We start from the raw sequence: 10,587 nt of genomic DNA on the forward strand, positions 1-10,587 counted from the left end.
TGAACTGACCTTCTTTCCTTTACTGATTATAAAGTCTACTTTTGTCATATGTACTGCATCATCTTTCCAGATGATCAATCCAGCTCCATCGCCCTATTTGTTAAGTTCTTGACTTAGTGTTTTAAAATCTGATACTTTTTTTTGTTCGACATTTTTTGGCTAGCTTCCTCATTAATTTTCCATATGTCTAATATTTCTGACATCTATCATAAATATATTCTTTTTTGGTATTTTTTAGCAATAACATATTTTAATTAAGGTACGTACTTTTTAAAGACATAATGCTATTGCACACTTAATAGACTATAGTATAGTGTAAATACAACTTTTATATGCAGTGGGAAACCAAAAAATTCATGTGACTCACTTTATTGGTATATTCGCTTTATTGTGGTAGCCTGAAACCAAATCCTCACTATCACCGAGGTATGCCTGTATGCTCTTCTTCAAAGTCTCATCATATAATCTGTATCACTTATTTAAGCAATTGAAATAAATCATAAATATACTCTTATTGAGAATTTTTTTTTACCAATTTCGAAGGTTCTAGTGAAGAAGGAATGCTAAGTTTATGATTACAACTTAAAAATGAGGCAAGATTAAGGAACTCAGATACAGAAACATTAAGTCATAGCAGACATAGTAGTAGTATATTGAGTTTTCTGTGCTCTCTGACAAGATTGCGTGAGTCAATAATGATACATGTAAGAAAATACTACAGATTAGAACACATGGTAAAAAACTGTCTAGGAGGGGGTAGTTCGTGGAGGTCAGGGCAAGGGCTGAACTTGTAGAGGCAAGGAGGTAATCTTCTCCCTCTCTAGGTCTAGCTCATCTTTATGAGAGGATCTTGCTAATTTTCTCACTAAACACCTGCTTCACCTGTTTGTTCCTCAGGGTATAGATGAAGGGGTTAAGCATTGGGGTCACCACAGTATTGAGCAAGGCCACCATCTTGTTTTTGTCCTCTCCCTGGCCACCCTTGCCAGACCGGATATACATGAGGATGCAGCTGCCATAGGAGAGAGATACTACAATGATGTGGGAGGAACAGGTTGAGAAGGCTTTCTGCCTCTCTTTGACTGAGGGGATGCGCAGGATGATGTGGAGGATGTGGCCATAGCAGGTGGCTGTCACAGACAGAGTGCCCAGTAAGCTGAAGTTGGCCACAATAAAACCCAGAAGTTCGATCAGACTCGTGTCTGCACATATGAGTTCCAGGAGTGGAAAGTTGTCACAGAAGAAATGATTAATGATATTGGGGCCACAGAATGGCTGCTGAAATATGATGAAAACTGGAATGATGATAAGAAGGAATCCTGCCATCCATGAACAAAGAACTAGCTGGACACAGACTCTTTTGCTCATGATGGTGACATAACGCAAGGGGTTACATATGGCCACATACCTGTCAAAGGACATCACTGCCAGTAGGAGGAACTCTGTGGTGCCCAGGAAGAAATAAAGAAAACTTTGTAGGAAACAGCCTGGGAGGGAGATAGTCTTGTATCCAGTCACAATGTTGGTCAGCATTTTGGGGAAGATGACTGAGGTGAACCAGATCTCTAGGACAGCAAAGTTGCGGAGGAAGTAGTACATGGGAGTGTGGAGGCGCCTGTCCATGAGGGTGATTACGATGATGAGGAGATTCCCCAGTAGAGTGAGGAGGTAGGTCAGGAGGAGCCCCAGGAAGATGAGCATCTGCAGTTCACAGGCATCCGAGAGCCCTAGCAGGACAAACTCAGTGATAGTTGTGTGATTTGCCATGGCTCCTCTGACCTCTGCTGAGATGGTCAATCAGAGGTGTGCGGCATCAGAAGTCATGATGTACTGGGGATCGAGGACACCTGGAACTGAAAGGAAAGAGGGGTGAGTGTCGCACTTTGAGCTGAAGGAGCCCTTTATTTCTGTGAAGGACGTATCTTCCCACCACTGACCACCCAGGCTTGTTTTGCAGTCTTCGTCTCATGTTTGGTTCCTGGTGTGGCTCTGTGTTAGAAGACTAAGTGGTGATCTGCAGTGTGACCTAAGGTCCCAAACTAAAAATTATCCTTGCTTACTCTTTTTCTTTTTGAAAACAATCTCAAAGAAATTTTATTTGCATCTCTATTGCATGTGAAATATCAATTTATAATATAGGTAACTTTGTTCTTGCTGAAAAACTTTTTTGGAAATATATTCTTAAAATTCACAGAGTTGAAATATTTGGTTGACCAAGTTTACACCCTAAGGTGGCTGAGTTTACTGGCATTTAAGTTGTCATTAAACTAAGCCAGGGAGTGGTAGTGTTCATAATAAGAGATAAAATTATTATAGGGAATTTTATAAATCACATATTTGAATACCTAATTCAAGGAATCTGAACACTCAGAACCATTTCATATGTTAATAAATCTGGAATGTTTTCTATATACAGAAATATATTTTAAGAAGGTCAGTGATCAAATTTATATTGAAAAAATACAATTCTGACCACAATGTAGAAAGAGAAAGGAGATCAATATGAGGTTATTTCTGTACTTCATTCAATGATAGTAATAACGGGAATGGAGAAGAATGGATGTGTTATCTAAAAACTTTTTCAATATAGAATTAAAAGATATTGAAAAATTGATGACATGAATAATGAAGGACAAAAATAAATAAAGAACAAAATTTTGCCTTCTTGCTTGGGCAACTGAGTTGTAAGTGGTTCTGTTTACTGATTTAGAAATAATAAAAGGAAGAACATATCTGAAAAGGAAAGGGACGTGGACAGGTGAAATAGTTCCTGGTATTGAGCTCCTAAAATGCCTAATTAATGAGAACAACAAAGGTGTCTTTTGTTATGTTAATGAGGGACCTTTTGGAAAACCCTTAGGTAATGTATGGGTGGGAGCTGATTGCCAAAAGAAACAATCATGTGATTCTTTCCTTACTTTTCTTAACCAAAGTTTTAATTAATTAATTTAAAAAGTTTTTAAACATTTTATTTTATTTTTATTTTATTTTTTATGGTGACATTAGTTAACAAAATGCAATAATTTTCAGCTGTACACTTTAAAAGTAAAGCATATATATATTTACGCTGTGTGTTCACCTCCCATAGTTAGACTTCTTTCTGTCACCACATATTTGACCCATTAACCAAACTTTTATTTCTGATTCCTCAATAAATTCCTTTGCCCTTAACATTTTAACTTGTTTTCAATACCTTTTGTTTTTATCTTTACTCCATTATTGGGTCTTCATCCATAAGTAGTTCATATTTGAGGGTGGTAGTCTTTTTTAAAATTAAATTTATTGGGGTGGCATTGGTTAATAAAATTATATAGGTCTCAAGTGTACAATTCAATAATATGTCATATGTATATTGCATTGTGTGTTCTCTACCCAAAGTTAAATTTCCTTCTGTCGCCATATATTTGACCCCCTTTACCCTTATCTACCTCCCCAGCTTTCCCTCTGGTAACCACTAATCTGTTGTCTGTGTCTATAAAGTTTTGTTTGTTTGTTTTGTTTGTTGTTTTCAGTTTTATATCCCACATACCCATTCACTACACAGATCCATGTCCCTGGGTAAACTGATTTAGGATATGTAGACATTCTTGCTGTTTCAAGATTACCTGAATCTTTAATGCCTTTCACTAGTATTTGGATTAATACAAAAGAAAGAGGAAATCTGTGAGAGAAAATCCCAACTCTCATGAATCAAAAAATAAAAAATTTAAGTAACATATGCCTAAATAAAAATCTCTTAGAGGGGGTTTCTGATTCAAGATTCTTAATGTTGTTCTCAAGTGATATATCCACGTTCTCCTCCATTACAACCTCCCATAGGCTCTAGATACAATATACTCTTGCAATTTTTTGATTCTTTATCCATTTTATGCACCTGTGCTTTTGCACATGGCATTCTTTCTGCTTGGAATCATTAGCCTTTCCAATCTTATTTATCTTTTAAGTCTCTCCTCAGTACATGGTATCTTTTCTATGGAGCCTTCTCTTCTGAATGAATGAGTCTCATTCATTATATCTCATTATATCTCATGATATCTTATAGTTTTTTTCATTTGTTGCTCACTGAGTCAATTGTTTTAAAATTAATTTTTGTATTTTATATAACACTTAGAACAAGTTTCTTGAAATAATCAGCTTTAATAAACATTTATTATGTGAGTGAATAACACCTCAAATGTGTGAGAGATAAATTGTGTGTTTGACACACAAACAGGAGGTTGAGGACATGTCACTATGCAATGTTTCCCAGGGGACAACAACCTTGCAGAGTCATATGCTAAGTAATCTTAAATTGGTCCATCTGAAGAGAGTTTGATTTTCCTCCTGAGAAGGTGATCTCACAAACATTCTTCAAAGGGAATGTCTCCATCTTTGAGATGGAAGGTATAGAGTTTGAGCTAGTAAATAGACTGGAGTCTCATTGAGTCTGTTAGAGTGCTCCCAGCAGCAAAACCCCAAAACCCTTAAAAAGACTTCTCTTTAAAAGCATCCCTGGAAGTTCCCTTCCTTAAGCAATATCAAATACTACCTTAATTATAAGGCAGAGCTGTAGCAAGAATTATTTGCCAGTCACTAGGGGATAAGATTGAGACCCAGTTTAGGTACTTGAGATGAAGGAGATGCTAGGAAATATTAGTAGGGAGGATGAAATAGTAAACTGTATAAACTTTCCTTTTTTATGGTTTTGTCTTCAAAAATGACTTCTTTTTCAAAGTCATTTCACAAACTACTATTATATCTAAAATTTGTTGACAGTTTAAAGAACACAAAGCAGTCAATCAGTCTCTGAGGATATAACGAGGACTATTCTCTACGGAAATCTCAATGTTGTCCAGATTCATCAGCAATTTGAAAAAGAAGTCTCTGCAGCTTAATCATTTGGTTCAAAGGAGAGCCCAGGTAGCCAAGAAACTTACCCAGTTCTTTCTAGGACAGAAGCAGGATTCGGCATGAATGTCATACACAGAAACAGCATCAGAAGCTAATAGAATGAGTATTATTTAGGTGAAGTCCTAAGTAGGATACATTAACAGGAAGATGGGACTAGAGACCAAGATGAAGAGTTGAATGTGAGTGGGAGGGGAGGAGAAAGCTCTGGGTTCATAATGAATCATGAGCTTAGCACAGATAAACTAAGAAAAGGCGTTGTGACCAGCCAAGGATATAGCACACAGACAGGGCTGCTGATAAACTTTTTCTTTTTTCTTTTTTTTAAAATTTTTCTAATTAAAACCAGAGATCAATAGCTGGGAAGGGAGTTGCTTCCAGATACAAAGGGAAATAAGCCACTTCATGAATTCTAAGCAATTCCCCCTTTATCCAACATGCTTGATGAGTGAAAGGGGAAACTTGCTTGGCAATCTGAGAGCCTGGACATGGCTGCACCATCCACTTAGACTATTTATTGTTTAAAGGTCAGTCATGTAGTGCCCAGTGGGAAAGTCTCTAAGGGTGCCCTGGAGGTTTGCCCTGTCTTTCGGGCAGTTTTTATACACTTAGAAGGAAGGTGAGAGCTTCTGATGCAAAGTTGTCCAGAGTTCCCGAATTTTCTAAAGGGACAGTTACACAGAGCACAAGGCGGGACAGGCAAAGTTCCCCAACGTGAGCGAATAACTTAATGGTTCTGATTCAATAAACTTTGACTTGGCTAGCATTGACTTGGATGGTGAGATAAAGTTACAAAGGAGACCCAGTGTGTGTGCTCGGTGTGCTTCATCTTATAAAGGAATATTAAAAAAAATAAGTGCCAGAAAGAGGAGGATTTGAGGAAGCCACTGCTGCTGTGCCATCCTCTGCAGTGCCAAGGTAGAGATTACCCCACTGGTCCCAGGTCAGGTGTCTAGTAGCTGTCTGGAGAAGTCCCAGTCAGGTCATTTCAAATATGCTACTCACAAGATTGAGGAAGATATCTGGTTCTCATGGACATTTCTTGAAGTTGCAATGTTGTCTACGGGCTCAAATTGCAGACTTTAAACTGTTGGTGTGAGATCTCCATCTCTTATACATTTGACAGCATTCTCTAAGAACACCTATCCTTTTCCAAAGCATCCTGAATGGCCAGCTGCATTCCTGGGAAGAAGAATGGTTTTCTTGGACTTTGTTATCATTCAGTTTACAGGATCTGATGAGTTCGGAATGTTTTGAAACCTTCTTTTTCAGCAAGCTCATCTTGGAACACCTTGGAGGAGTATAGTTATCATTTGGTGCAATCCTCTTTCATCCTCCTCTTGGACTAATGGGGGTGATTTTGACAATAAAGACTTTTATTACATCCTCACATTGGCCCAGTCTCTGTGAGATGACATTTCTTCTGTGGAGAATGGCGCTCTAGGAGACAGTGCATGAACTACTCCTGGAATAAATACATCTCTTTGTGGAGGTGACATAAGGGATGAAAGGTTTGGGTTGCAGCTTTGTTTTCTTAAGGGATCTATTCTTCTCTCAAGTTTGATGGGGTTTGAGATCCCCAGAGAAATCGTATAATGAGTCTCACTCAGTCTCTTCCCAACTCTCTAGGCTGTTACTTACTACGACTTTGCAAACAAAAGTTTCTGTTGTTTGTTCAGGTCAAGGGTAACAGTTATTTTTAGTTTAAGTAATAAATCTAATTATGCCTCTGAAGTAGGAGGCTCCTGTTTAATATTAAGCAACAGGGATGTAAGGAACCATCACAATATAGAATCTTGGCTAATCTTATCCTGACCCTACCTCACTGGGGTTGGTAGATGGTAGAAGATGGGGTCCTGGGAGGAAGGGACAAAAAGAAAGATAATGAAAAAAGTTAGTATTAAATTTTTTTCCAGCTTTATTGAGATATAATTGACAAATAAAATGGTATATACTTAAAGTGTGCAATGTGATGATAAGATATACATTTACATGTGAAATGATTACTACAAGGTAATTTAACACATCCATCACCTCATCTAGTTACCATTGTGTGTGTACGTTTGTGTGTGTGTATGTGTGTGTGGTGAGGTATGTTCTTGTCACTTTAAAAATTCCAAAGTACCGGGCTGCCTTTAGTTGGGGCAAAACACTTTGTGGCCCTCTTGCTTGTTTCATGGTAATGAACATGCTTTGGGTGGAAACTTGAACTGGAGTATTAGCACCTATTGCTTTTGCCTTTATTTTCTTACTGTTACACCTGTTATAATGATGAAGTTAATGTAAACTTCCTTATCAAGGTATGCAGGACTGTTCTTTGCCATTGGAAAAGTCATTGATTTTCAAATGTTATGAAATTTAGCGGCAGTAACTTGCCTTCCCAAAGTGATTTGAAATGAGCATCCCAGACAGTGAAACTCCCTCTGATAAACTCAGCTTGTGCTTTGTTGTCGCTGTGATGATTTAGATTCTCCTTTCCTTGGCTCAGAAATCGATGTCACAGCTGTACTAAGGACCAGGCAAATGATGTTCTTTTTATCTGCCTTTAGCTATGAAATCGTGTTCTTATCACTGTGGGTTGAAGGACATCTTTGTACCTGAACACTTTGATTTGAGGGTGATGCCAAACAAATTTTAACTCACATAAATATTCAGTTGTGTCAAGAATTACTAATAGAATCTTGTGACCTTGTTTTGATCAGGAAAATGTGAAATGAATTTTGAAAAATGTATTCAATAGCATTTTTGTTTTCTTTTTATTACAAAAGAATTTATGTTCCTCCTAGGAGATTTTAGAAAATCTAAGCAAAAGGAGGAAAAAAAAAAATCACCTGGATTCTTAATACCTGGATGCGATAATTACTCACATTTTAGAATAAGTATCTTCTGCATAATATTTTTATATACATGACAGATTTTTAAAATTGGATCATGAGGTACATGTTATTTAGCATCTGGATTTTTTTAAATAAAAAAACACTTAATATAGTGTGGGAACCTCCTATGTCAGTAAATATATAAAATCAATTTAAATTATTTTAATCAGTCTGCTATCTGTAAGTATTTAGATTGTTTCAGTTTTCACAATTATATACATTATAAACAATATCCTTATACACACATTTAAAAAATATTAAAAATCATAGGAGTAGTGCACAAATAAAAAATTCAAATGTTATGGAAGGTTATCAAATGAAAAGTAAAAAATTTTCTTTATTCTTCCCCTAGTTCAATTCACCACAAGTATCTGACAATACTTTCTGACTGGGATTGTTCTCATGATTATTATTTTATCTAATTACTATTCTTTAGTTAATTATATCTTTAATTAATATTTCTGTCCCTAGTAACATTTCTGCCTTTTTCCTTGGTTTTATCACCTTTCAACAGTGTCTATGGCTACATTCTGAAAGATGAGGAATTTCTTGCTTCTGTGGTACCTCCCACTTCCTTCACTCCCCCAATTCCAGACTGTATGTATTAGTTGCTTTTTGTTTATGTAATTAACAATATACGATATTATCAAAACTCTATTCCGATGGTCGATTTTAGTCTTCCTCGCTATCCCATTATTGAAATTTAATAAATTGATTATCCTTCCATCTCTCTTCCCATGTTCTTATGTTTTTAGCTAGATTATAACTTTTTTTTGCCTCCCAATCTGTCACCACCGCCGCCTCGCTAGATTATAATTTTATTTTGCAAAGATTTATAGCATTCCTATTCTGTTCTATAATTCCAATTAAATCTTTGCATCTTCTCTATAAGTTAATTTTAAAAATGGAAAATGAATAAACATTATTTATTATTGTATTAGCTAAATATTATAGTTTGATTGGACCCAAGGAAAGAAATGTAATTCATGTCATTAAAATTTTGTTGCTTGAAGGAAAATCTTCCAAATGTTAAGAGCTAGTCAAGGATGAATCCAAGTTTTGTAGGTCTTGAATCTTATACAATTTGGGGGGCTATCTTCAAGAGAAAAATTACAAAATTACAAATACACACGGTTGGGGCCCATCCACTGGCCTTGGCAAGGTCTCAAGTGAGTGAGGGGCCCTGAAGTCTTTCTTCGTTAGTTGCATAGAAAATCTACCTCTGGGTCTAGCAGATTCCCCTCGACTCTTTTCAGCTCTTACACTTCTTACAGGTCATATTAAGCTGCTGCCATGTACCTGGTATCCTGTGTACCCTCTTTCCTTTTTCCTTCTTCGTTTTGCTGGAATCTTTCTTATGCATTTTCTTTCGAAAAAACCCCATTAGTACTGTATGGGGTACTAAATGCTTGTGTAAATGCTTGTGTGTCATACATGCATTTATTTTGCCCAAACTTAATTGATTGTTTGGCTTGATTTGGGTTATTTATTTAGAAATTTAAGTTTAAAACCATTTTCTCAAATTGGAAGGTAAACAAGAAACTAATAGAGATGATTATTACCTTTAGAGGCAGGTGAGTAGGGAATGGGGCAAATGGAAGAGGGTAGGAGTGAGATTCTGAACACTTTTTAATGTAGTTTCATTCTTTTACCAAGGAAAAGTATTATTTATAAAAAATAAATTAAATAAGTAAAAGCACGCAAACCTTTTCCCACTCTCAAAAGTTGAAAATATTGTTCCAATGTCTTTGAGCATTAAGTGTTGTTGATGAGCAGTTTGGTGCCATTCTTATCTATGTTTCTTCTGGTGACCTATTTTCCTATTATCTCTCTGGGGGGTTTTTAAGATTTTTTTCTACCCTTAGAGTGCTGAAATTTCATTAGATTGAGTCTAGGAGTCGGTCTTTTTAAAATTAATTTTGTTTGCCTCTACATTGATCATTTCAAAATGAAGACTCATAAAGTTTGGAGAGATTTTCTTCAGCTACTTCTTTGAATATTTCTTTTCTGTCATTGTTTCAGTTTGGCACTACTTTTAGACAGATTTTTGACTTCTGGATCCATCTTCCATGTGTCTTAAATTTATTTTTATATTTTTGAATTATTTATTTTCTAGTCTTCATTATAGAAGATTAAATTTAATTCTTTTTTTATAATTATGTCTTTATGTTCATTTTATTTTTTAAACAGTCCAGTGCAATTTTTTGACATTTGTATTTTTAATGTCCAAGAATTTTGTCCTCTTATTGCTTAGTTTTCCTCACAGACTATATGCTTTTACGGGTACCATGTCCACTCACTCATTCTGAGCATTGCATAAAGTAAAAATAAAAAATTTAGTTTCCTAATCCTCTCAGGTTTCTCCAATGTTAGTTGCCTGTTTGTTCATTTTTGTACCTCTTTCTTCACGCTATTGGTTTTTAGTTAAATATTTGGTGGTACTTGAGTATTCACTTACATTTGTGAATAAATATAACTAGTGTGGGCCTTTCTCCCAAGTTGGGCAGGTCTATTTCTATAAAAGGGCACTCCCTTGAATGAGAGGACCAAAATTTAGCCCTGTGAAAGTTGGCTGGGAAGTATACTTCTCTCTAAGATGGGAGGGTATGAATTAGGCAGACCAGTGATTCATACATTACTGTTTGCCAAAGTCATGATGTCTTTACTGTGGTGGTGGTAGACTTCAGTGTATTTCGCTCTCTGGGTGGAGCTGCCTCTCTTGTCTAATTTTATTTGGAATGCAGCAGTTACCTAAACAGGGACACTGTTTTTCTCTCAGGTCTCAATATTCTCTCTAGGAGCCCACTCAAGGTCAACTGTAGGC

General features: G+C 36.2%; 1 protein-coding gene across 1 annotated transcript; it reads right to left on the reverse strand.

Annotated features, from left to right (window-relative positions):
* Nucleotides 1-837: 837 nt before the first annotated feature.
* Nucleotides 838-1,767, reverse strand: LOC102893338 (olfactory receptor 49). The gene has a single exon (XM_006913630.1). The coding sequence runs from the start codon at nt 1,765-1,767 to the stop codon at nt 838-840; it is 930 nt and encodes a 309-aa protein (XP_006913692.1).
* Between the last annotated feature and the right edge of the window lie 8,820 nt (nt 1,768-10,587).

Source organism: Pteropus alecto, unplaced genomic scaffold, assembly GCF_000325575.1.
Source record: "Pteropus alecto unplaced genomic scaffold, ASM32557v1 scaffold335, whole genome shotgun sequence".
In the NCBI taxonomy this organism is placed as follows: domain Eukaryota; kingdom Metazoa; phylum Chordata; class Mammalia; order Chiroptera; family Pteropodidae; genus Pteropus; species Pteropus alecto.